Source organism: Poecilia latipinna, unplaced genomic scaffold (genome assembly GCF_001443285.1).
Source record: "Poecilia latipinna isolate Pla-1442-1.1 unplaced genomic scaffold, P_latipinna-1.0 Scaffold37, whole genome shotgun sequence".
Lineage (NCBI taxonomy): Eukaryota > Metazoa > Chordata > Actinopteri > Cyprinodontiformes > Poeciliidae > Poecilia > Poecilia latipinna.
In genome coordinates this window covers 1,142,586-1,166,526 of record NW_015112653.1, presented here as the reverse complement: position 1 = coordinate 1,166,526, position 23,941 = coordinate 1,142,586, and the positions used below count along the sequence as shown (strand labels likewise).

The window sequence follows — 23,941 nt, the reverse complement described above, 5'->3', positions numbered from 1 at the left end:
CCTCTGACCTCTCTGATGAGAAGTTTCTGACTGAAACAAAAAAATCCCTGTTCTTTATGTAAGATTCACCTCTAGCCGTTGAATCTTTGTTTCTAAAAACTGAAGTCGTTGTAGAATACTGCTAATGTCCTTGGGGTCGGACGGGGGTATTTTGCATCATAACTGGATTACTTCAAACCTAAGGACCAGGAGATTTTCTCACTTTTATTTTTACCTTACTTTTCTTCACCTCCAAGTTGAACTAGGGTAAGCTGTTCCTCCTTCAGCTGCAAGACATATGTCTAATATACATTTCAATTTTATATTGTGATTTGTTCATAAAATGTAATGATTTAGTCATTACATTTTATGATGTAATGATTTGCAGTATTTTTTTTCTGTTAGGTGGAAGTCCTCACTTCCAAAATCTCTCCATTTGTTTAACAGCCTCTTCTATTGATAACCTGTTCAGACAACAGAAGAGTACCTTCGTATTGATTCCAAAAACAAAACAACAATCCATCACTGTAAAGCATCCAAAATGTTATTCTGCAATAGAGATAAAATCCATGGTCTGGGTGCCATTATAGATGTCTAAGGAGTTATTTTAGAAAGCTCTGAGCGTCTACAAAACTTCTGCAAAGAAAACTTGGAAATGCAGAAAATTGTACATATGCTATATTTTTAATAACTTGCCTATTTTCTCTTGTTGCCATGGCTCTGTTTATGCAGTTTGGATTTTATTCCAAAAACCTCTGTGCCATATACAGACACACAGCACCTGATACCATTGTCTGTTTCTCCTTTGCACATTTTCATCAACTCAACCCTCTTACCTTTAGGTGTGTACATGCCCTGCTGCATGGAGCCTCCGGGCTCAAACACAGGCGCTTTGAAATCAGCCACAGCAGAGAGCACGTCCTCAAAACTGCAGCTACCTGGAACAATGCCGCTCTTTGGGTTGGGATTTTCTGGAATCTAGAAGAAAAGTCTTAAGGGAAAACAAAAAATACTTATGGATAATATAATGGTCTTTAGCGTATTTGTGAAGTACTGAAGGATACAAGATCTAACAGTGCACTGTGGGTTCGGTCGTTCATGCACAGCTGGGAGACCATCTCGGACCGAAGAATCTCATCATCCGTCATTCCTGTTAGAAAACATCAGCAGGAGAGAAGGTGATTAAAGTTACACAAAGCCTGTCAGAAAAAAATCGTTAATTTTACAAGATCATATCATTTATGACAGTCATTAAAATAAGGTAAGACTCCCTTTTTTAGTTTGTGCAATAAAATAACAAATATAAAGTGTAAAAAAAAAAGTGTGAGATGCTGCCCCTTAATTCCTTAAAAATAGCTAATTAAAGCATATATTTAGATTTAAAATCTAATTTAAGCACACTGTAACTCATTGTTACTCTCATGTCACCAGCAGAAAGGAGGAATCCTGTTTTCCACTGCTTACCCAGATGAATGCGAAGGCTCGTCAGTATGACCAGAAACGTCAACGCTCCTTCCAGCATCGGCCTCTCCTGCTCAGAATCTAACACGGCATTCTGGTGCTGAGAAGCCATCGTCAAGAGGTCGACCACTTTAAATCTGTACCAGAGAAGATGAGGTGATTCCACATTCCGGAAAGTTTAAAAACTAATGAAAATACTGTCCGCACAATAGAAATAAGGGGGAGGGGAGGCAATTCACCTCTCAAAAACACTTGAAATGAAGTAGTCAGGATCCAGTCTTGATGCACAAACCTATAATAATAAGCACACAAAAAATAATTTAAAAACAGAAGGAAAAAAATATATGTAGTTACTGTGAGGCTTCGCTTCCAACCTGAAGGAGATAGATGTCTGGGTCTATCATGGAGTTGCAGAAGTGTGACTGCACATAAGTCATAGCTTGTCCTTTAATCTGCAGACCATTCCTGACCCACATGTTGCTGTGGATCTCAGACAGGCACGCCTTGAGTAAACAAAAAATGTTTTGAGCAACACATTAGTACTTTTTAACTTTGGATGTAGACGGGTAAAAAAAAGAAGTAAAAAGAAGTGTATCTGTGGTTTTCCATTATCATACCTGAATTTGGAGTGGATGCACCATAATCTTCATCAGCATTTCCTGGTCAGGCAGGAGGCTGTCCAAATCCAACCCTTGACATTTCACAGCCTGCGGATTTGTAACCGAATAGTTAGCGCAGAACTAAATCACAGACTCGCCGTTAGAAGGGAAAAAGCTCCGCCATACCCTGCTGAGGAACATGGCGTAGTAGCGGTGGAGCGGCAGGTGAAACGTCACTTGATTCGGAGCAGGCTGGGAAAGACGTGCAGTGAAGAATGAGGAAAGAAATATTAAAAAAAAAAAAACTTAGAAGGAAACTTGTCTGCAAAAGCAAAAATGTGACAGTGAAACTCACCTCATCAATGAAGCCAATGGCATCAAACCAGATCTGCAGTGTTTCCAAACAATAGCGAACAACAGTTTTTGTATATTCCTGGGTCTCCTGTTAACCAAGTATAACAAATTAAAATCCATTCTGAATCATGCATTATGGATTGAACACCTTAGTCATGCTTCCACCACAATTTTCAATAGATTATACTGAGATTGTGTGAGATAAACCAATGCAATGCAGCATCTAATCATGAAACTGAAGGAAATTACATATTTTTAAAAATATCTTCCACAAAAAAAAAAGTGCAGAATGCATTCATATTCAGTTCACTTTACTCTTAAAAGCCGTGTAATAAAATCTAATCCAAGCACCTGCCTTCAGAAGTCACAGTGTCAGTCAAGAATCAAAAGCTTTGTTAGAGAATATATTGAACAGACAGCATCATGAAGACCAAGGAATACAGCAGACAGGTCAGGGATAAAGTTGGGGAGAAGTTTGCACCAAACAATCTCTCAAGCTTTGAAGCCTCACACAGCTCTGCTTGACTAATCATCTGGAAATGGAGAGAGGATGGCATAACCACAAACCACAAGACACGGGTACTGGGAAATAGAGAGTTAATTATAGGAGTTAGTAAAGAGGCCCAAGGTACCTCTGGAGAACCTGCACAGATCAACAGCTCAGGTGGCAACTGTTAGTCCTAATCACAGTTTGTTTTGTCCATTTTAGTACATGAGACTGAAACTGAGTTTCTTTTGGCCCAAAATATGCCAGATATGAATTTTGGCAGAAAAAGAAAACAATGCCGAAGTCCAAGCAAAGAAACTCCCACCATGACACACGGTGCTGGCAGCGTCATGTTGTGGAGATGCTTCCCTGTGACAGGGAAGCTGGTCAGAGGTGATGGGAAGACAGATCAATCTAAATACCACAATCCTGGAAGAAAGGCTGATGGAGGCACCAAACACTGACAAGGCTCAAGCGAAAGAGGTGCTCTACAGCATTAATGTATGAACTCGGGACTGAAAGCAGATGTTCAAGATTATGTACCTTTTACTTCTACATCACAATTATGTGCTGCTTTTTGTGGATTTATCACATGCAGGCCTTTCCCTTTCTTGATGGATTCTATGATGAATAAGTTTTCTTGTGTGTGTGTGTATTTTCTTTAAATAATGAATGTTGGGTGATTTTTGCTTTTCCTGTTTGTATTCCAACTTGTTCATCTACACACAGATGTTTCCTTTTTGGCTGATTGCCTGTTCACCTCTTGGCTGGTCAGGCTGGTTTTTCTTCCTGGCTTGCATATCCGTATGCTTGATAGTTCTTCCTCTGCAAGTATGCTGACAACAAATTTTACCCAAGGAGCATACAGACTGCCCAAATTAAACAGGGAAAATAGATACAGTGAGCACTGGTTCTCCGTTTCTCTGGCTATTCTACTAAATCAACCACCCATACATTTGCTATAACTCTGGCATTCTGGATGCTCACCATCGTTCTTTTAAGTACCAAAAATGTTCTAATAAAATTAATAATTTTGCAAGAGGCTGTAAGAAATGTAGGCATAGTATGTCCAAAGCGCCAACGGGCCTTCAAACGTGAAGGCATGAAGCCAAGCCAAAAAAGCTGCGAAGTAAGCTTCATGGACTTACTTTGACTTTGCAGTGTGTCAAGAGACCCCACAATGGCTGTGCACAGGCCTCGAGTTCTGCTGCAAATGCTGCATAGTATGTCTGAGACTCAAACTCCACGTGCTCGTTCAGTTCCCGCTTATTCAGGTTCATACCTTAGAAAGAAACATGTCAAAATTTAAATCAATGCTCTAACCAAAAGGTGAAAAATAAAAAAGTAGCATAGTCTTGTTCTGCAGTTTTAACTTTCACTGCTCTTGGTCATTAAAACATATTTGCAGGTATTTGTTCAGCAGAAATATCTACGCTGCAAATCTTTATTAAACATTTTTATAGCGAGAGCAGAGCATGGGCAAAACCTAATAGTGACAGTATGTTCAAGCTGTCAGCAAGAGGATATTTAGGTCCACTGTGCAAAGGTGAATGTTATTTTTAGGGTCCTAACCGACTACATATAGCAAAGTGGGGAGCACAGACTGAAATTCCTCTTACACATTATTTTTTCTAAAACTCATTAATTTTAGTGGAAACCAAGATGACAAAAGTAAATGAAAATCAGACTATAACCACCAAATCCCACAGCGTTCTTTAAATTCAAGCGTCGGGTTAGGTCTGGTTATTAAGTAAAAGTAAAAGAGGTGCAGTGTGAAGGGAAACAAGTTTAAGACAGCGACATAAACAGCTGATCGATTACATTCAGGTCATAGAGATGAGAGATGCCATTAAATTCCATAAATAAATAAATAAAAACTTACCTTGAAAAAATGAAACAAAGCTCATCCAGAGCATCAACAAGGAATGGTCTTCCAGGAACTTTTTCGCTACACTTTGGTGTGAGAGGATGTTGATAAAGTCACTAACTAGGGGCCAGTAAGTGTTGTTCTTTAATAGTGCTTCACTGCAGTTTACCACAACATGGCGATTGTTCTCTTCGTCTAAAGGAAAAAAAAACAAACATTTCAATTATATGGTTTCTTTTAGTAGAATGTATTTAATTGTTCAAAACAAACAGAAAAAGTCAAACAATGCAACAATGCAAATCCCACAAGTACACTTAGATGTCTTAAGCTGAAGTCATATTCAGGATATGTCAACAGCACAGAGATCAAATAAACATCTGCTGCATATTTTTCTTCAAAACTGTGTTGTTTGTCTTAAATGTAAATGAAGGAGCTTTGTTAGCTGCTGTAATAGCTCCAGTTGTTAGACCTTTGTGCTGCTCTCAATTTTTCCCTCAATTAAGATCACAAATTTCTAAGGCATTCTGTGCAACGATTTGGATGTCAAATCTGTTGTGATGCATGCAGAAAATGAGAAATACAGCTGCCTGCACCAGCAATTCTATAAAATTCAAGTAATGGCTGTTATAAAACACTAGATCCAAAGAGTACAAGACAGGAACAGGCTAGAAAAGCTTAAAGGCCAAAAAACTAGAGCTTCACAATATATGTTGTAGATATAATCGTTATTATAGTATCAGTGTTTCCAATATTCACATCACTAAGGACTATTTGGAGTGAAATAAATGCTGGGTAATGTAGTAGAGTAAACATTGGATCCCCAGTATTTGTGGGCTGTAGAGTTTGCAACTAAAATCTGGGACCCCTTTAAAAACAGTTATTTATTAACAGTTTGAACACCACAAATAGCTGTTGGATTTTGTTTTAAATAAAATCATTTACATCATGTGACCTACGTTAGTCTTCAATTTTAGTGTAAATTTTCTTACACGAGCATTTCTACTAAGACACTTCAGCCTCTTCTTTGTTTTTGCTACATTTTAAAAGTTCAAACAGTTTTTATTTATCCAATAACACAACAATAAACCAACAATATGATTCCATTTGGGATTAATAAAGTATTGTGCAATTAAAAATTGTCAGTCATGTCAAAAAGAATTGTTATCAAAGCTGAGTACCTGTGCCAATCGTCGTACTATCAAAACGTGTGAAATCAACTTGACGCCAAGTGGTAGATTTGGTTAACCTACCCTGAAGTTCACTTTTGATAAGGCAACTTTCCATCATGTAGAGGAGCACCGTGACCATGATGTCCAGCAGCTGGCACTCCTCTGTCATGTGTCGGGCCAGCTCCTCGTTGCTGAACAGCTGCACGCTAATGTGCACGATGCGGTTGGACATCGTGTCCGACTCGTGGCTCTTCATCAGGGTTTTCATGATGAAGGCGTAATGCTGAACGAACGTCTTTGTGAATGTGATCTGGCAAGGAAAAGTAAATCACACTTACTGTCTGTTTGTTCTGACAGTGCCTGTTTTTCTGCAGCTATATTATAAATGACAGCAGAGCAAGTAAGAAGTTTATTTCGTTACATGGAAAGACACAATCACGAAGTAAAGTTCAGAGAGAAGATAAAACCTTGGAAAAAAAGTGAAAGCAGGAAACCGAATACCTTGTAATCTTGATCTGGCAACATGTTCAACAAGAACGTGACCATTTTCTGTGGAAATTCAAATTTTATTGTCCAAAATAGCAACTCTTCCAGAAAGCATTTGTGCTTTAGTGAATCAATAATGTATGGATCTGAGGGCAAAAACACAAAGAATAATTCAATTTAGTTCCCGTACTGTGAAATTTTATTTTACACCCAGATATTTACCTTTGGTACTGCTGCTAAGTTTAACCCTCTTCCTCTGGCCAACAGATTGGCCTCCATCTTGATCCTCCTGAGAAAGGAAAACAAAAACAATATGAAGCAAGAGTTAAGCAATATAAGATATTTAAAGCCGATTAGGAGGTTAATTAGATTAGTACTAAAACAATCACACTGAATAGCCACAAAGAATAATAGACCAAAACAAACTAAGTCCTTAGTGGAGTAAACAAACATAATTCATTTTCTTGATGACAGTAAGTGGGGAATAGCTACTGAGGCATGCTGATACGAACCTCCTTAGCAGACTCATCTGGGCTTCCTGGTGCAGTGGTTCCTAAGAAAACAAAGTCAAAATTCTTAGCCACAAAAAAGCAACAAGAAAATGAAACTTTACCAGAAAACTGAGGAGAAGAAGGGGGGAAAAAAACAACCTTTGGGAATTAGAGCTGAGGTATTAAATAGTGCCAACGCTAAACTTAGTTTTAATAGTGGAAACATCTCATTCTGCTGTTAGTTGCCATCCACCATGGGCCAAGGAGCTTTTTCATATCATAAAACCAAAACATTTTTATTTACAACACATTTCTCGAGCTTAATGAATGAATTAAAAACATTTCAGAAAGGTTTTTCAATGAAAGAAGCAGCAGATAAAAACAAAATGAGATGTAATTAAATTAAAGACACATGACAAAATAAAAAATCTACATTTTTAAGACTTTATAGGCCCAAATTTGAAATGCTTGAATTGAAGATTTTTAGTACCCCAGAGAAACCCTGTAAAAGTAATATGAATGTCTCAACAAAAAGGCAATTCCTATGCATTTGAACTCAAACAGAATATTGTGCTAGGAAGTCTATATTCTGCTAGTAAAGTTTCTCCTCAGGTTCTGCAGAGGCTACGTACTTGCTGCTCAGTGAAGCCCAGCAAAAACATTTTCTCTGCAGTTCATGTTAGCATCTTTTGAGTTACAAATCTGATTTTTTTTTTAGGTAATTTTCATGTGAAACCATAGGAAAATAAAAAAACAAAGGCAGCAGGAGTTTAGCATCACTTCAACAAATGAGCCAAAGACACTATGATTCCCCAGCTGTTTTTCCCCAACATTCCTCTCACCCCTCTTCACATAAATCAAAAATCACACCATTACATTATAAACTTCCAAATTATTTCTAGACGGTTAACAGATACATAAATATAACCGTACCCAGCAGGACCATTGCCCCGGCACCTCCTTCAGCACCAACAGCAATGTCAGCAGCAGCACTTTGGTTTTTCTCCTCCACAGACACCAGATCTGAATTCTTCAGTGCTGACAAATATTTGTCGTAGTTCTTTTTAGCATACAAGTTGTCTTCTTTGCCTGAAACAGCAAGTTAAAAACAGTAACTGATAATGTAATGGACAAATTAAAAAACAAAAAAACATCTATATTAAATGGTAGGCATTTTAATCGTGTATATTTTTGTGGGGGTAGAGGAGTTTTAGAGCACAAAATCACTCAGCTGAAAGTTTCAGGAGCTTTACCGTTTAACATCAGTGAATCACATAAGTTCAAATGAATTATTTGCTTGAGAAACTGACAAAAAAAAAGTTAAATGAAGGGAGCATGGCATCTAAAGATCCACTATGCTTAAAGCCAAATCGGTTACCCATGCTGAGCTCCTTGTACGTTTGCTGATTGGTCAAGATCTTTGTCAGTACTGTCCTCATTGCTCCTCCCATCTTTGTGAGCTCCTCCAAAAACGTGATCTGAGGCTCCAGCTGCTGAAGAACCTTCTGGAGATCCCTCTCCGCTGACGTGTCTGGCAAACAGAGATAAGCAGCATAAGTCACAAGATCCAGCGCTTTCCGAACCACGATTGTGTAATGCCCAGATTACGTATGCATAATGAACGCTGTTTTGTAATTATTTTTCAACCAGAGAAACACAGCTTTTATAAAGTGGAAGACGTTTTTCTTTTTTTCTTTTTTATTTATTTAACCAGGATAAAAACTCATAAATGTAATTTACAAAAGTGTCCACAGCTAGACAGCAGCAGAGCCAGATAGAAGGAAGACAATTTCAACAATCATGTGATATTAAGAGCCAATTAAAATTAGAATATTAGATGAAGTTATTCTGAATAAATTAATAACTTCAGACGTGTTAAATCTGAAAGCTAAGAAAGGTTTCCCATATGCCAATAGTTTGCTCGAGGTAAAACTGTTTTCACCTGGTTCAATGTATCCATCTCTCAGATACTGAATGATGCACAGGATGAAGCGAGGCAGAACCATCTCGGACATCAGGAGAAGATCTCGGGGTATGGAGGGAACATTTTCCCCGGTTCTTAACCTATGCCGTCTGCAAAACCTGTCAGTGAAGAAATATACAAAGATAAATAAATGATACATAAGCTAAAAAAAACAAAAAACATTGGCACAAAAGAAGCATTTTTCAGTCATTCTTTCATGTTTGCACATTTGTTTATCTCTTGATTATTGAAAGCCACTGTAATTAAAATGATTCTGAACAAATATGCCAACTGTGAATGAATTTGAAGTTGTTACCCAACCACATAACTTTGAACGATTAATAAGATGGTTCCTTCTGTCCAAAAACTGCTGAATAATCAACTAATTACCAATTAAATGTTTTCTGTCATTTATGTTGCTAACTTAGCTGCGGTTCATGGATGAAATTATATTTACCTAATCAGACTTGCACTCATTCATATTAGCATGTATTTTATTTTAACTATGAAGTCCAGTGCCATAACAGCCAAGGGTTTTAATAAGTACAAATAACTTACATTTAAGACCTTTTAAAGAACATGAATGCATATTTACATATTAATGAAAATATAATTACTTCACTTAAAGTATGCATATCTTATTCAATAAGTTAAATATGAGATACATATTTTTCAAACAAAGCCTTGTAAAATGAAATATAGACTCTTCTGACAAAGCAGCTGGTACTGAATACTGCTACAGAAATGATTTGGTTTTAATTCCCTAAACTGGGGACGTTAAACTTAAATGTATTTATACGCTGTCAAGTCAAGGACAAAAGTTAATCCTGGCTTCTAATAGATGAGTAATTCAAGAAAGATACATGAATAAAGAAAAATCCATAAATTTAAGAGCCAATATGGAACGTCTGTATGTATTAAAGACTTCCCAACCTAAAATTGGGATTGTTACATATTAGTTTCTAAGGCCCTGCAATTACTTCTATAAGATTTTGACTGGAAAAGAAAGACAAAAAAAGATGAATGAGGCATCAGCATGATTATATGTGAAGGGAACATAATCCCCTCACGTTTGAAAAATATTCATTTGGACACCACTGCCCGTCCAGATTTACAATAAAATATTACTTCACCCAGCGCTGTTTCTAAAGCTTCGTAAAAGAATCCATTCCACTTGATTGATAGAATTTTTTTTTTTTTTAATATTAAAATCTCGTCCTGTCTCATTCTTGTTAGCTCAATATGGTGTTGCCTTGCATTAGGTATCGTTTCGCTCTAGTAATACCTAGAGAAGCTCCTATCTCACTTTTTCCCCTCCTGATACCAAATTGTGTTTGTCTTTGAGGCCCAACTTACAGATTCTGATTTATCTCCCTAGAACAATAATGCATAAGAGACAAAATGTGCTACAGGTACTTTAATAGAGTAAGCAGTTCTGAAGCAAAAAAAGGTAACAAAATTATCATCATTTGTACATTAAAGAATGCATCAAGTTTAAAATAAATCCTAATCTCATTTTCATTAACCCTAATAAAAATTCATCAAAGTATATGAATAGCTGATGCTTTTATAAGATAAAAATAGTTGGAATTCTTCATTTTAAGCAACTTAATAAATAAGCAAAAACAAAAATCATATTTTCAAGTATTTGAACCGTCCGATCCAAGGCAATCATAGGAAATCTGGATGATTCTGATTAATCACCAATTTTTTTAGATGTATACCAACATTCCCCAAGACTCCAAAAATTAGACGGATAAAAAAAAAAAATCTTGCAAAATGTAAAAATCGGTTTGCTTAAAGTTTGTACTCTACTAAAAAAAGATTTGTTTTGTTGTATTTCTTGCCCGGTACAATTTGACCCATAGTAAACAAAGATTAGGACATACTTTCCTTAAGTTGCTTAAGACTGTCATGACATAAGCAAGTCACTCACCAGGAAATTTCTTTAGAGATAAACAGGGTTTCCCCCAATGTATTATAAGCCTGGCGGCCCGCCATGCTTTACTAGCCCCGCCACCAGGCTAAGCGTTGCTTGTTTACGTTTCTAGGAAAATAATAATAATAATAATAATAATAATACAGGGAAACCCTGTAACCGCTTAATTATATACACCCAAATGAAGAAGAATGCTATATTTTACAAGCAGAACTATATCTGCTTTATGAAGGCATCACTTCAAATTTATCACTACAGATGGGCAGCAGATATAATCTCAAAGACAGTTAGTGGCATCAAGGCATCTCGATATTTCTTCAAAAGTAAACTTTCAAAGGCACTATATTTTTAAATCATATTCCTAGAGTTCTGTCATTTTATCAAAAATTCCAAGAAAGTGCCAGAGTGACCTGAGTTTAAGATGGTCGAAGCACACAGTAGCACAGCAAGCCCCCTCCTCCACCTGTTGCTATGCACTGACAGTGAACTGTCTGAAAGAAACCTACAACACCTTTCATCTAGCAAGGTAATTCTGTCATGCATATGTCATGTGCTGACTTTGTGTTGCCAACCAAGTCATTTTTATTATGTCCTATTTTAATAACACTTATCATGTAGCTGTTAATGTCTAAATGAATGAAAATTAAAGACGGATATATTTATACATAACAGTAGTAAATACAAGTCATTTGTAAGTTAGAAGGGAATGTTTCAGTTTCTATAAATACTTTTATTGTGCCAATTATTGCCGTGACAATGATTAAGCCAGTTTTGTTTCGTTTTTGGTTCAATCTCATGCATTTTATATTTTTAATACACATGCTTTACTATCTGTAAAATACACAACAAAGGCAAATTTATATGTAATTATTTAAAGTGTCTACATTTAATTTTGAGAATTGCAATAAATGCAAAAACTTATTGTAAAAATAGAACTTTTTGTTTACAGAAATTTTTCCAGTAAAAATCTGTTAATATATTTCAATTAACCACATGCTAAAAAATTTTGTTATAAGGTTTTGAGATACATTATAGAAACAATGGTATTTTTTTCTAAATAATCTGTCTGCATTTGAAATACGTTTTATTAAAATTATAGCTACACCGGTCGTTTTAATATTGGGATTTTTTTATCTTCTTTTTTGGCAAACCATTTTCTTTGGTACAATCTTTCTAATATAAATTTTGTCTGAGGTAAGGTCCAATTAACAATGACAGTCACAGTTTTATCATTGAGCGATTACATTGACCACTATCACTGATTTACCACATTTACTTAAAAGCAGTTCCTAGTTTGACAGAAGAAATAATCTAGTTTAGTCGCCCGTTTGTTATATCTAGGCAGTAACCATTTGGTAATAAAGAGATAAACAGACTAGCTATTGCTAAATAATATTCGAACCATTTTTAAGCAGTAAAAGTTACCTGCCTAGTTTAGGGAGTTCGGCACAACATACTGGAAATAATTCATAAAATCTCCGACATAACAGCACAAAACAGTGACACAGAAAGCCCTGATAGGAAAATTTTATCAGCTAGGTTGGCTCACTTCACAGCAACACCTGTCAGAACGATTCCTGCTAGCCAATTAGCATGAGCAGCTAAGACTTACCCACTGTCTCGCATGACATTACTGTCTCCACAGTCACAGGCCCCACCAGCCTGACTCCTGAACATGTTGAAATCATGGCCCGTATGGTCTCCATTATTAAAACACTCAGCACACAGTGACATGCACGGAGAAATGCCGCAGGTCCGACATCGGTATGCCACGAAATTAGCCGTCCAAACCAGTCCGCACAGAGTCGCGTTGTCATAGGAGCGGACGGTTTTACAGAACTCCTCGAAACCTTCGCCTCCCGCGATCAGACATTTACACCAGTCCAGGGCTTCTGTGTCCGCAGCTGGTTTTTCGGGATTTAGCACGGCGTCGAGCAGGTCCTGAAGTTGTCGGAGTCCCGAGCTGTTGTCAGTCCTGTTTAAGTCTTCCTTCAAGTGGGCGGCAGTAGCTCTCTTGTCCCGGCGTAGCAGCGACGCCGCCATCATGCACTCTGGCTTGTTGTCCACAAATTTATTTTTGTTGTCTTGTTTCCATATTCTCGGGCTTTCTCGCGATACCGGAAGCTCAACTGACTACTCGCTGTTACAAGCAAGCGATTTTCTTGTAGTACATTATGTTCTGTTTTCTTCTACTGCAACAACACTATAGACATCCCTCTTTGAGTATTTTTAAATAGATAAGCCTGGCACGTATTATTTGTGTAACTACTTCAGTTCATGCACAGTCATCTTAAGTCATGTTTTGTTTGAGCGTTTCTAGGCAACTGATAGTTTGGGACCGTCCCACCCTGCTCAAAGTCTTGCCAGTTCACGGATTTACCATAAATATAGTGAGAATGCATTTTTATTGTATAATTATCAACAAACGGTGACCAACAATAAGTGTGCACACCCTCTCTTAACTGGGTTGAGTTCAGCGTTAGATGTGAGGGGATTTTCTGGATTATAGGTAAATAATTTTTCATATTTAAAGTCCCCTTACATAATGTGCCATACCAGAATTCCAGGTGTAGTTGAAAAGATTATTTCTTTTAATCCATCCATCTTCTATACTCTATTTTCTTTGCATGGTATAGAGGACTCTGCCAATTATATTAATTGATTACTTTGTCAGTGTATAATCAAATTTTTTTAACATCCATCCATCTGATCCTTGTAGTGTGATGGGGGCCCAGTGGCCATCTTCATCTTCATTGGGCGAGAAGCTAAGGTACACTCTAAACAGGTCAGTCCATCTTAGGGCAAACAGAAACACAAATAACTTAGCGCACTACCTGAGGGTAATTTATAGAGAAACTAAACGACCTATCAGTCATGTTTTAGGATTATATAAGGTTCGAATACCAGGAAATAAAACAATCTATGCGTGGAGAGGACATTCAAAGTTCATGCAGAAAGACCTTCAACGGCAAGTTGTTCTTTCCAAAAACCTGAACTCATGGATAAAGTCGAGACATGTAAAAACATACATTCCAATCTATGTTGCAGAAATTGTCAGAAGACAGAAATTGGTGTCTACCAGAACAGCTCAGCTACATAATTAAACATTCATTAAAACATTCAACGATAACCATGAATCAATCAGAAGTAAGTAATTCAGACTGGTATACAACACAAAAATACTTTCACAAGCATTTTTCTAAGAAAAAAAATCTGTTACCTTCATATGCAGTAGAACTATAGTTTACATTCCAAGCCACAGTAAAGTTATGAAGATTAAACTAAAAAAAAAAATTCCCCAGTCTTTAAAGTAGAATTAGTAATACTCTTGCAGTGAATTGAAGAACTGAATCATAATAGCTTCTGAAAGCATATGAGTTATATCTGGCATTACTAGTTCAGGTAAAAAAAAACAACCCCTGAATGATTTATCATATTCTGCAAAAACAAAAAACTCTTTCCCAAAAAATGTTGCAAGTGAGGTTATTTTGGCTTCTGGATGTGGGGATAGAAGAAAATAAAAATGTAGAGCCATAAAAAACAATCATTGCTTTTTAAAACAGCTGCCTTTGCATACAGCTAAGGTTGTATGCAAATTGGTCACTGACATTTAGGTTAAGAAAACCTGATAGGAATATTGGGAAATAAATTAAACACAAAGACAGACATACAGCATTTATAAATTATAAGGAAGTATCAGAAAGACATAGGGAAACATGGGGAAGAAAATTTTATTATATGCTTTAGAATGGGTCACAAAGGTGTTGCATGTTTATCCATCTACTGATAGATAAACCAAAGAGGTATATCCATCAGAACAATGGATAAACTTTCAGCAGGTTTGAGTGATAATTGTATGTGCAAGAATTAGTTAGCAGGCTTTTTATGGAATCGATATGTATATGAAAGAGATTTCCAGACTTTAAAAAGCATCAAACCAGATAAAGTTGAATTACACAACGGGAAATTTTGTATAACAATTTAATTTGTCATCAACACCTAGTTTGTAATTTTCTGATCATTTCCCATCCACACTCCACTGCAGTAGGTGGCGGTAAGGCGTCTTGCAGTTGACCTGCAATGCGCCAGAAAATATCAGAAGAAAACCAGAGCAAAAGCAGAGAAATCAGCCTGCAGTTGTATTTTTCACCCGTAGAGGGCTGCAGAGCGCAATGGTGTATCAAAACTGGATTAATTAGAAGAAGAAGAAGAAGCACTCGGGTTTGTTTTGTTTGATGTGCGCCAGGAGGAACATGCGGGTTACCATAAAAGCTTACTTTTGCTGTCTGTAATTCAGAACTATTTGAATTAATGTTTTCTCTCGGTGCTTCTACATTGCTGTGGAAAAATCGCAGTATCGCGAAATGAAGCTGAAGGAGTTGGAAAGCTGCCTGCAGCAGGTAGACACATTTGAGGAGCCAAAAATCCTCTTGGAGCAGTATCCAACCAGCCCTCACATTGCAGGTGAGTTGGTGAGCATCTGAGCAGACTGAATATTAAAAAAATAAATAAAAATAAATTATATTGTTTCCCTTTGTCCCCACAGCATGCATGCTTTACACGATTCACAACACGTTTGACGACATTGAGGGTAAACTGGTGGCAGATCTCGGCTGTGGCTGCGGAGTCCTCAGCATCGGCGCTGCCTTGCTGGACGCGGGGTGAGAGAAAGATCCCCGTGTGACAGTCCTTCTTGTTGAGCGGCTTGCTGATGTTTTTTGTTCCAAACAGGTTGTGCGTAGGTTTTGAAATCGACGAGGACGCACTAGAGATATTCAGAAGGAATGCAGAAGAATTTGAACTCTCTAACGTGGATCTGCTCCAGTGTGATTTATGTCACCTGGAAGCTGAGGCTTATGGCCAAAAGTTTGACACTGTTATAATGAATCCACCGTTTGGTACAAAACACAACCAAGGTGAGTTTAACTCGACAAAGAAGTTACTGGTAATTTGGTTTTATTAATTAGAAATTGATTATAACGGGGTGATGCTGGAAAAACTACTTGATTTCCTTTTTCATTTGCGTTTTTTTTTTTTGCACACTACAGATCAAAAACGTTAATATCACACAAAGATAACTAAAGTAAATACAAAAAGATGTTTTCTACTAATGATCAAAACCAATGTGGAAAGAAAAACTCTAAACATCCCTGGTTACATATGCAAAAACTAATCACCCTCTTCCTTACATCATGAACTGTAATTAACTACAAATAATCAGTCTGGAAAGGATTACTTAAACACTTAAAGCATTTTTTAGCATTCAGGAAGGCAAACTTTACCAGCAACAACATTGACAAAGGCATCCATAGTTTGCTTGTATCGCACGAGTTCAATAAGGATTTTTAAAATACTGTATTTTGGCTGCATGTTCTGTATAAATCAGTTTTAGGTGAGTTCATGTTAAAAGTATTTAGTTTTTACTGTTTATTCAAGGGATGGATATGAAGTTCCTCAGCGCTGCTTTAACCATGTCAAAGACGGCTGTTTACTCGCTTCATAAAACATCAACACGAGAGGTAAGCTCCAGCTCAGTTCACCCCTCAGCAAATTTATACTGATGCTTCACTATTTTATTCTAATCTTCCTTCATTTATTACCCATCTACATTACCATTGCCTCCAAGTTTTCTTCCTTTAGTCAGTAAGCATTTATAATTGTTTAGAAATTAAAAATGCACAAGTTTGATTGTGAAGATTTTATATTACTAGGGTTTCTGCTATTCCATAACTTAAATGTAATATCTTTAAAGCTCTCTTAAGACCAGTCTCATCTGAAGTCACACTATTTTAAAAGTCAAATCACACTAAATATACACTCTCCAGTGTTGAACAAGGATACGATGGATAATGTGACAAAAGCAGATTTGATTTTAATCCCGGTTTAGAGATCCATTTAAGTTTGAATTGAATATTTGAACTCGTCTGATGTGATGCCAACATGCTTGACTGTCTGTGATTACAGCACATACAAAAGAAGGCTAATGACTGGGGAGTGAAGATGGAAGTCTTAGCAGGTTAGTGAGACAATTCAATCCTTTTTAATCAAAGGAATATTAAATCCTAATTGTGTTCTTTGTTCATAGAACTGAGGTACGATTTGCCGGCTTCCTACCGCTTCCACAAGAAGAAGTCGGTAAGTTCATCAACAATACGCAATATCATGCACTTCAGATTCAAAGCAAAACTTTATTTTGTTTATTTTATAAACATTTCATTTGCTACTGGAATATGCAAACTTAAAAAAAAAATCATGACACATTTGCATCAGTCAATGGAGTAAATCTACAAAATAAAACAAACAAAACCAATGGCACACAAATTCTAGGTATCGCTCATGAAATGAGACAGTCAAGTTTACATTGATTGTGCTAAAATTAAAACACTTTCCGATGAGAAAAGAAAACATACAAATGAGAGGCAAAAAATAAAAGGCTGAAAACTGACTCCAGGTTTTCCAAATGTTTCTTCAGGTTGACATCCAGGTGGACTTTCTACGATTCTCCAAAACCTGAATATTTTTTTTACTGGAATGGGTTCTAAGTTGCCTCTGCATTTTTTCACCGTTTGTAATAAATGTGTTTGCTAAAGAAAAAAACTCTGGATGTCGTCTCCACATTACGAGCCGTTTTCAGTTTTGGGAACTTTCGCTGGAGGACCGTCGGCGTCTTCAAGCTCTCTCTTTGGGGCTGCAAGAAAAACAGGACACATTGAATCATCTGTACATGTTTGAGAATGAGGACGCTGCTGCTGAGAATATGTAATGCCATGTAATGCATTTATAATCTATTACATTTTGTATTTTTGTGTGTTTTATTGGGATTTTATGTGACAGATCAACACAATGTAGCAAATTGTTAATTGGAAAGAAAAATCTACATACAGAAATTTAACTCAAAAATAAAATTTGTTGCTTTTATTAAACTGAGTCCAGTTGCTCTCTGGAAATCCCAGGGATTTTCAACAGCAGCATGAATACAGATGAAGAGATAAAGAGCAGTGGGAGCGCTAAGGGCTAGGAACCTTTATTCCTGGTTGGATATTTGGCGTAGGTCGTCTTGAGTCTAAATAGAGCAGTTGGTGTTCGTTCACACAACTATTATGGACCATCAATTTAACCTCTCAACCGGGTTCTTTCACAAGGAAGATAATCGCACAGTGTGTAAATGCATACTTTAAATATTTGTTTTTAAAGTATGCATTCTCTTTCCACTTCACAACTTTGTTTTAAAGTGTCACAGAGAATATAATGGCATTATGGGCTCCTCTATGTTGTATCAATATTTACACTTACCTTCCTCACCCTCGTCGTCGTCCTCGTTATCACTATCGAATTTCGTTTTCTTTCCCTGGAACTGAGTCCTGCCTTGATCTCTGCCACCTCTTCCCCTTCGGCCTCCTCTTCCTCTGCCGCCGGATCTTCCTCTCCCACCTGTTTCAACCAGACCCAACCTATCAGCACTTAACATCTCTGCTACTATTGCGCTAGAATGTGATGCCAGGAGACAAAAACGTACCTCTGCCTTTTGATCGATTGTACGATTCCTGTTGGGCTTCGATGATCTTCTTCAGCATCTCTTTCTCTTCGTCTCCCTCCAGTACCTGCCATGTAACGCTGCTGCCCTTCATTTTCAGTTCCCCTTCGTTTGCCTCTTTGGCTTTCTCAAAGGCTTCTTTTGCGTTCCCATCAAACAGAAGCGTACCCTTTATGTGAGCAATAACAAAATTAAAAGCAAGTCTTCCACTGCTCTCCTGTTCACATTTTTTTTCTGTAAAAATTCACTTTTCAGACTTAACTTCAGAGTCTTGTATGGTAAAAATTTCAACAGCAGTTGGAAGTAAGGAAATTTAGGAAACACGAAAGAAAAGGAGGCCAGATAAGGACACGTGGACATAAGGAATGAAGAAACAGGAAGGGTAGATACAAGAATGATGGACTGATGTCAGGAAATAAGGATTACAGACAAGGAGGGCAAAGTGAAGAAATGACCGACATAAGAAAGGAAAGAAGGGACAGACAAAAAGAAGAAATTAAAGGACAAAGTAAGAGCATGTCTGACAGGACATATTTTCCATGTTCTTCTTTGCTTTTTCCATATGTTCCACACCTGAATAATGGGGAAATAAAACTCTGTACTTTTGCAGACTATATAGGAATCCTTGCAGACAACATACCTCCTTGGCTCCTCTTGTGAAGTCAACCCACTTTATCTTTCCGTGCCCAGAGAACGCGGCATGGAAGTCCTCTCTTGAAACATCTTTGAGCTCTCCAGAAAACTTCAACAAACATCCAGTCTGCTCATCCAGAAGCAAACCCTGCAAATCATAATTACAATCTCAATAAAAACGATCCAAAAGCAGAAATGAAGCTTTGTGAGCACATGGTTAAGAAACCTTACCATTTCTTTTTCCTCCGCGTTTTTCTGCTGCTGCTGTTTCTCCCTATAAAATGTTTAGATAAGAAGGTGGATCAGATATTTTCAACAATGTTTCTGATAGAAAAGGCCACGTCCTGCCAACTCACTGCTTTGCTTTAGCTTTCGTCTCTGCTTTGTAGTTTTTCCTTTCTTCTGCTTTCTTTGCATGGTAGGCTTCCCTGAAAAAACAATCCAAGGATATTATAAATAGGACATTATGTGGTGTTTTATCCAGCTTCCTATATCTTGGAAAGTGTGAAATTTGCTTTCAACATTTGTCATGCCGAAACAAGGAAATAACTGAAGCATGTAAAAGACTTAAAGTTTCTATAAGATAATCAAAATTGCAAAAAAAAATAAAATAAAAAAAAAATACTGGTGAAATTAGACTCCTTTCCTTCTATCCAAAGCAAGAAAATAATTTTTATTTGTTATAATAGGTTATGAACCCATCACAGTTTTATGTTCACAACAATGCTATTGTGGCACCAGTCTGTTCACGAGAAGCAGCCGAGCTCACCTGGACAAGACGAGCATCTCGTTGTCTTTAAATGTTTTTACATCCGTCCGTTCCAGGAACTGTTTCGCTGATTCCTCCGTTTCAAAGCAGACGAACACGGATCCCTGCAAAAGACACGAATGAAATAAATATTTTAAATCTTCTGACCTTTTAACGACTAAAACTAGTAAGTGATGCTTTTCTTCTACCTTGAACTGCCGATGGACGTTTTTTCTCATCTGAATGCTCTCTATGCTGCCTTTCTCGTTCAGCCACTCTTGAACCTCATCCAGAGTTGTTTCGAGAGGAAAACCTTTCTGTAAAAGAAAAAGCAGCATTAACAATAATGCTAGGAATAAAAAATTACCGTATTAGAATATTCAGGTCGTCACGTTTTTAAAATAAAATGAAACAAACAAATTCACACAATGAGCCATGGATGACCTAACTTGAATCAAATTCAAAAGTTGTTGCCTGATGGCAATCCTGGATATTTTCTAAACTTTCCAGACTTTTTCAAACAGAATTTTCCATAAGCTCTCAGTTATTTATATATATTGCAAATTTAAGATATGGTAGGCAGACTTCAAATCTGCAGAAATACAGAAACAATAACAAAGGGTAGGAACCCTCTGGATTTACAACATTGACAACAGGCTGCTAAAGTAAATTGTGTTTTCTAGATATGAGTGAAAAAAAAAATGTTTATCTGAAGCAGATGGCACCAGTATCTTGAATATAACAAACAAATGTGTATGAAACTTACAATGTACACAGATCTGTGTTTCACTGCGTCTTTGTATTCATCATTCTGCTCTGGTAAGGGTTTATCTGGGGACCTCCTTATTTTTGTCTTGTCCTCACTGATCTCCAAGAGGCCAGACTTTGATTTCTGGAGTGCTGAAACGACGACGCTGCTCTCTGTAGTTAAAGCTTTCAGTCTGAAAGAGGACAAGGTGAAGAAATGGTATTAAAATTGTTCAGACAGGTAAAAGTTGTACAACGCAACAATGCAATTAAAGTAATCTAAATATTGTTTGTCGGCAAGGTAGTCCAATTACCAATTTTAGCCAGTAGGATTTTGCCAAATTGTGAGACTGTTTCAGTCCCGACCACAGAACTCTCTCCAATATGTTTACCTTACTACAAATTTGCATTCTCTGATTTACCCATGACTTACTCCTGGTACACGTGGCTTTCAACACTGTGCAACATTAAAGGATATTTCTATTCTATTCTGTATTATGGCCACCCAGTCATAATGAGAACACTTCAAATGAATGGAAATACCAGGTCTGAACCGAGATTTTGCCACTACATTTCTACAAAGAGCCAACTATGAAAGAAACAAAAAAAATGATTGTAGATTTTGGGGGACACGCCTTGTGTCTTTTTTTTTTTTTTTTTTTTTTTAAATCTCTTCAAACGTCAGTATTTCAATTCAGCACCATGCATCTGAGGCTCGGTGATGTTGTATTTATTCAATATTCGAAAGGAATATGAAGAACACAGTAATATGAAACCCAATGCAACCCCAAAGCACCATGACTTCATATCATTCCCTCTGTGGTATTTATTGATTTGCTGGGGTTGAATTTCTAAACCACTGGATGTAACTTGCGTTTTTTAAAACAATCCTCGACTCGCACAAATGTTATTTGATTAAAAAAGGGTTAGCTGATATGTATATGAAGTTAGAGTTTCAAAAGGTAAAGAGAAATCAAACAAACCTGTTGAATTTAAGCATGGTCTCCAGCATCACCCAGCCATCATCAAGCTGCAGCTGCTCCTTCAGAAACTTGTCTCTTGGAAGGTTGTGATCCCCAAAGTAATACTAGGTGAAAATAAGACATGTTATATATATATATATATTATATATAATGTAATAGGATTACATATTTAAGTCAGAATTACCTCTACTTGACGAGCCACTTTCATCTCAATGGGAGACATTTCTCCTTGGTTTTCAGCCATCCTTCTCTGCAGAAATCAGTAATACAGAAAATCAGCCGTTTTGTGGTGATGTATGTTGTTAAATCTGTTGTTTCGCATAGCTCATCAATTCTTTGAGAACATGCAAATGTTCAAGTGATGTCCCCCTTGTTACTTGCCTTCATTGTTAGGCAATATTTCAATACGATAAAGCTTTTCCCCCAGCTTTAAAAAAAAAAAACATGTTATGTTCCATAATATATGGTGATCTTTATGTCATGGGTGTTGCTCTGTGCTATTAAGACAAAATTCCCCTCCTGACTGGGATGAATAAAATATTAATTTCTCTTGCTTAAAATTCATCATCCTTAAATCTGAGAAAAAGAGAACCAATTTAATAGAAAAATCTAGTTTTTTGGGAAAGAGTTTTTTGGGGGTTTTTTTAGGAAGCCTTTAGTCCCATGGGCTCAAACTCCAGTCCTCCAGGGCCAGCTTCCTGAAGCTATTACTGCTTCCTGAAGCTATTACTGCTTCAGCACACCTGGCTTCAATATTAGCTCATTAGCAAAGCTCTCTCAATGTCGACTGCATGCCAGTGAGGCAGTTTCACCATGTAATCCAAGTTCTCTCCCTGGTGGTTGTAAGAACCTCCTCAGCAAGTCAGTGTTCTGCTTAGGCCTTCTAATGAGTCATCATTTGATGCAGGTGTGTAAAACCAGGTAGAGAACTAAAACATGCAGGATGCCGGCCCTCGAGGACCGACTTCGGACACCCCTGGTGTAGGACAAGGGCCAGATCGGTTCAGACCACTGCTTTAGTACATTAAGTATCATTGTATTTTATGACTGAACAACAGGGCACACTGTATAAAATTCACATTCTTTAGTGACCCTCAAATATATGAAGGAGATCCTCATTTGGGCTGCATTATATATATATATATATATATATATATATATAAAAACACAAAACATTACTGTTAAGCACTGTACTGGTGATTTGAGTTGCCATCAACACTTCCCTTATGAGTATCTCAATACTGACATTGCAATGACGATTGGGATATGACAAACTGTGCAGGTCTCGTATGATAAAACTTGGAGAACTGCACAGGTTAGACTGAAAAATATAAAATCAAACTATTAGAAAGCTGAAACTGTATGAATAGTTCATTTTTTTGTGTATCTGCTCTGTCTTAAACTCTGATCTGAATCTGCCGAGTTTCCTTGAATGGAAAACATTTTAAACTAATTTGAACACTTATCTGAGCTTACTGTACTGTTTGATAGGTAGGATCAATTGGAACGTATGTGTGGCTGAACTGAACATCTTGTAAAGTACCATAAGATGATGTGTTGTAAAGTGTAAACTGAACAGAATTCTACATTTTGATTTTTCTTTTTAAATTAAAGATTAAATACAAATTCCACATGATGCATTTCTAGAAACTCTACTTAAATGCATTATTTAAACCATTCAGATCTGAACCTTTTGTTTTAAGAATTTTGTGTGTTTATCTAGAGCTTTGATCCGCATGAGTATCACCAAAACCGTAACTTGAAGGCATTAAATCTGCTATGCTATTGTGTACAAATGAAAATAATTGCTCACGTCATAGTACAAGGCCAAATTTATTAGGAATTTGGCAAATACATTTTTGTTTACATTATTTGACTCAAAGGACCATAAAACTACTGGAGGAGATTAACATTTCTCGGACAACTCACCCTATTTAGCCTAATATATGAAAACAGCTTATACAGAGGCAGATAGCTTGAAGAGGCTAACCATCCTGTTAGCTTAGCTTTTATTCACCAGCTTTGGATATTCAAACATTTCAGGCATTAATGCACAGCCAGCTAAGTTAGTAGAATATTTTTACATTATAGTGATGCTAATTTTAGTTAAAAGACACTTTAGTCCGTAAAGTTTAGCACAGGTTGACTATCTGTAAGCTTCCATAAGCAGCATACAATTTATCGACGCACATTATAAAATCCTCCTCTGTCCCTCTAAAATCCATAAGCTAGTAAACGACAGTACAAGCAGCACATTACAGCATTTTCAGTACGATTAAATTAAGTACTTACGTTATGTTGAGTGTAAGTAAATCGCACTTTAAGCTCTAAAGCACCAAAAGTCTTCACTACACTACACGCACGTTGTTCAACTGCGTGTTACGGAAAGTGTCAAGGGTCAAAAAGCGTTGCCATCGCATTTTCTTTCCAGGTCAAAATGCTGCAATTCAGCATGAAACCAGCAGGCGGTGGTGTAATATTGTCTAACTGCACGGCATAGC

General features: G+C 37.0%; 3 protein-coding genes across 4 annotated transcripts in view; 1 reads left to right on the top strand and 2 right to left on the bottom strand.

The window, feature by feature from the left end:
- ubr3 (ubiquitin protein ligase E3 component n-recognin 3) overlaps positions 1 to 12,927 on the bottom strand; it is a 42,612-nt gene extending 29,685 nt beyond the window's left edge. Inside the window, exons 1-18 of the mRNA XM_015044326.1 lie at positions 12,408 to 12,927; positions 8,836 to 8,975; positions 8,272 to 8,424; positions 7,827 to 7,982; positions 6,915 to 6,955; positions 6,625 to 6,691; positions 6,418 to 6,548; positions 5,998 to 6,226; positions 4,763 to 4,942; positions 4,029 to 4,162; positions 2,395 to 2,481; positions 2,226 to 2,291; positions 2,058 to 2,147; positions 1,815 to 1,943; positions 1,680 to 1,732; positions 1,444 to 1,577; positions 1,044 to 1,129; positions 816 to 957 (exon numbers count right to left, since the gene is read on the bottom strand). Coding sequence (XP_014899812.1) covers positions 816 to 957; positions 1,044 to 1,129; positions 1,444 to 1,577; positions 1,680 to 1,732; positions 1,815 to 1,943; positions 2,058 to 2,147; positions 2,226 to 2,291; positions 2,395 to 2,481; positions 4,029 to 4,162; positions 4,763 to 4,942; positions 5,998 to 6,226; positions 6,418 to 6,548; positions 6,625 to 6,691; positions 6,915 to 6,955; positions 7,827 to 7,982; positions 8,272 to 8,424; positions 8,836 to 8,975; positions 12,408 to 12,841 — 2,452 coding nt within the window. The 5' untranslated portion in view covers positions 12,842 to 12,927. The remainder of the gene's footprint in view (positions 1 to 815; positions 958 to 1,043; positions 1,130 to 1,443; positions 1,578 to 1,679; positions 1,733 to 1,814; positions 1,944 to 2,057; positions 2,148 to 2,225; positions 2,292 to 2,394; positions 2,482 to 4,028; positions 4,163 to 4,762; positions 4,943 to 5,997; positions 6,227 to 6,417; positions 6,549 to 6,624; positions 6,692 to 6,914; positions 6,956 to 7,826; positions 7,983 to 8,271; positions 8,425 to 8,835; positions 8,976 to 12,407) is intronic.
- Positions 12,928 to 13,242: 315 nt separating this feature from the next.
- mettl5 (methyltransferase 5, N6-adenosine) lies at positions 13,243 to 17,385 on the top strand. Of its 2 annotated transcripts, XM_015045252.1 has the most exons (8): positions 13,243 to 13,304; positions 15,151 to 15,259; positions 15,342 to 15,456; positions 15,527 to 15,711; positions 16,232 to 16,314; positions 16,760 to 16,811; positions 16,881 to 16,930; positions 17,268 to 17,385. In XM_015045252.1, the coding sequence occupies exons 2-8, from the start codon at positions 15,160 to 15,162 to the stop codon at positions 17,307 to 17,309; spliced, it is 627 nt and encodes a 208-aa protein (XP_014900738.1). In that variant the 5' UTR covers positions 13,243 to 13,304; positions 15,151 to 15,159; the 3' UTR covers positions 17,310 to 17,385. The 2 variants fall into 2 exon arrangements, with proteins under 2 accessions (XP_014900738.1, XP_014900735.1); XM_015045249.1 differs by lacking the exon at positions 13,243 to 13,304 and having other exon boundaries at positions 14,936 to 15,259.
- Positions 17,376 to 23,847, bottom strand: ssb (small RNA binding exonuclease protection factor La). The gene is made up of 12 exons (XM_015045235.1): positions 23,733 to 23,847; positions 21,625 to 21,690; positions 21,441 to 21,544; positions 20,477 to 20,651; positions 19,920 to 20,027; positions 19,732 to 19,835; positions 19,319 to 19,390; positions 19,194 to 19,236; positions 18,970 to 19,110; positions 18,312 to 18,498; positions 18,089 to 18,226; positions 17,376 to 17,483 (listed from the first exon to the last, which is right to left on the bottom strand). The coding sequence occupies exons 2-12, from the start codon at positions 21,682 to 21,684 to the stop codon at positions 17,413 to 17,415; spliced, it is 1,203 nt and encodes a 400-aa protein (XP_014900721.1). The 5' UTR covers positions 21,685 to 21,690; positions 23,733 to 23,847; the 3' UTR covers positions 17,376 to 17,412.
- Positions 23,848 to 23,941: the final 94 nt, after the last annotated feature.

Excerpts from the sequence above, each read along its gene's own strand:
- mettl5 (XM_015045252.1), top strand. The coding sequence starts at position 15,160 with ATGAAGCTGAAGGAGTTGGAAAGCTGCCTGCAGCAGGTAGACACATTT. Across the intron at positions 15,712-16,231 it reads TGGTACAAAACACAACCAAG|GGATGGATATGAAGTTCCTC; the intron begins GTGAGTTTAACT and ends TGTTTATTCAAG. Across the intron at positions 16,812-16,880 it reads GAAGATGGAAGTCTTAGCAG|AACTGAGGTACGATTTGCCG; the intron begins GTTAGTGAGACA and ends CTTTGTTCATAG.
- ssb (XM_015045235.1), bottom strand. The coding sequence starts at position 21,684 with ATGGCTGAAAACCAAGGAGAAATGTCTCCCATTGAGATGAAAGTGGCT. Across the intron at positions 21,545-21,624 it reads AAGTGGCTCGTCAAGTAGAG|TATTACTTTGGGGATCACAA; the intron begins GTAATTCTGACT and ends ATTTTCACCTAG. Across the intron at positions 19,391-19,731 it reads GAGATGCTCGTCTTGTCCAG|GGAAGCCTACCATGCAAAGA; the intron begins GTGAGCTCGGCT and ends TTGTTTTTTCAG.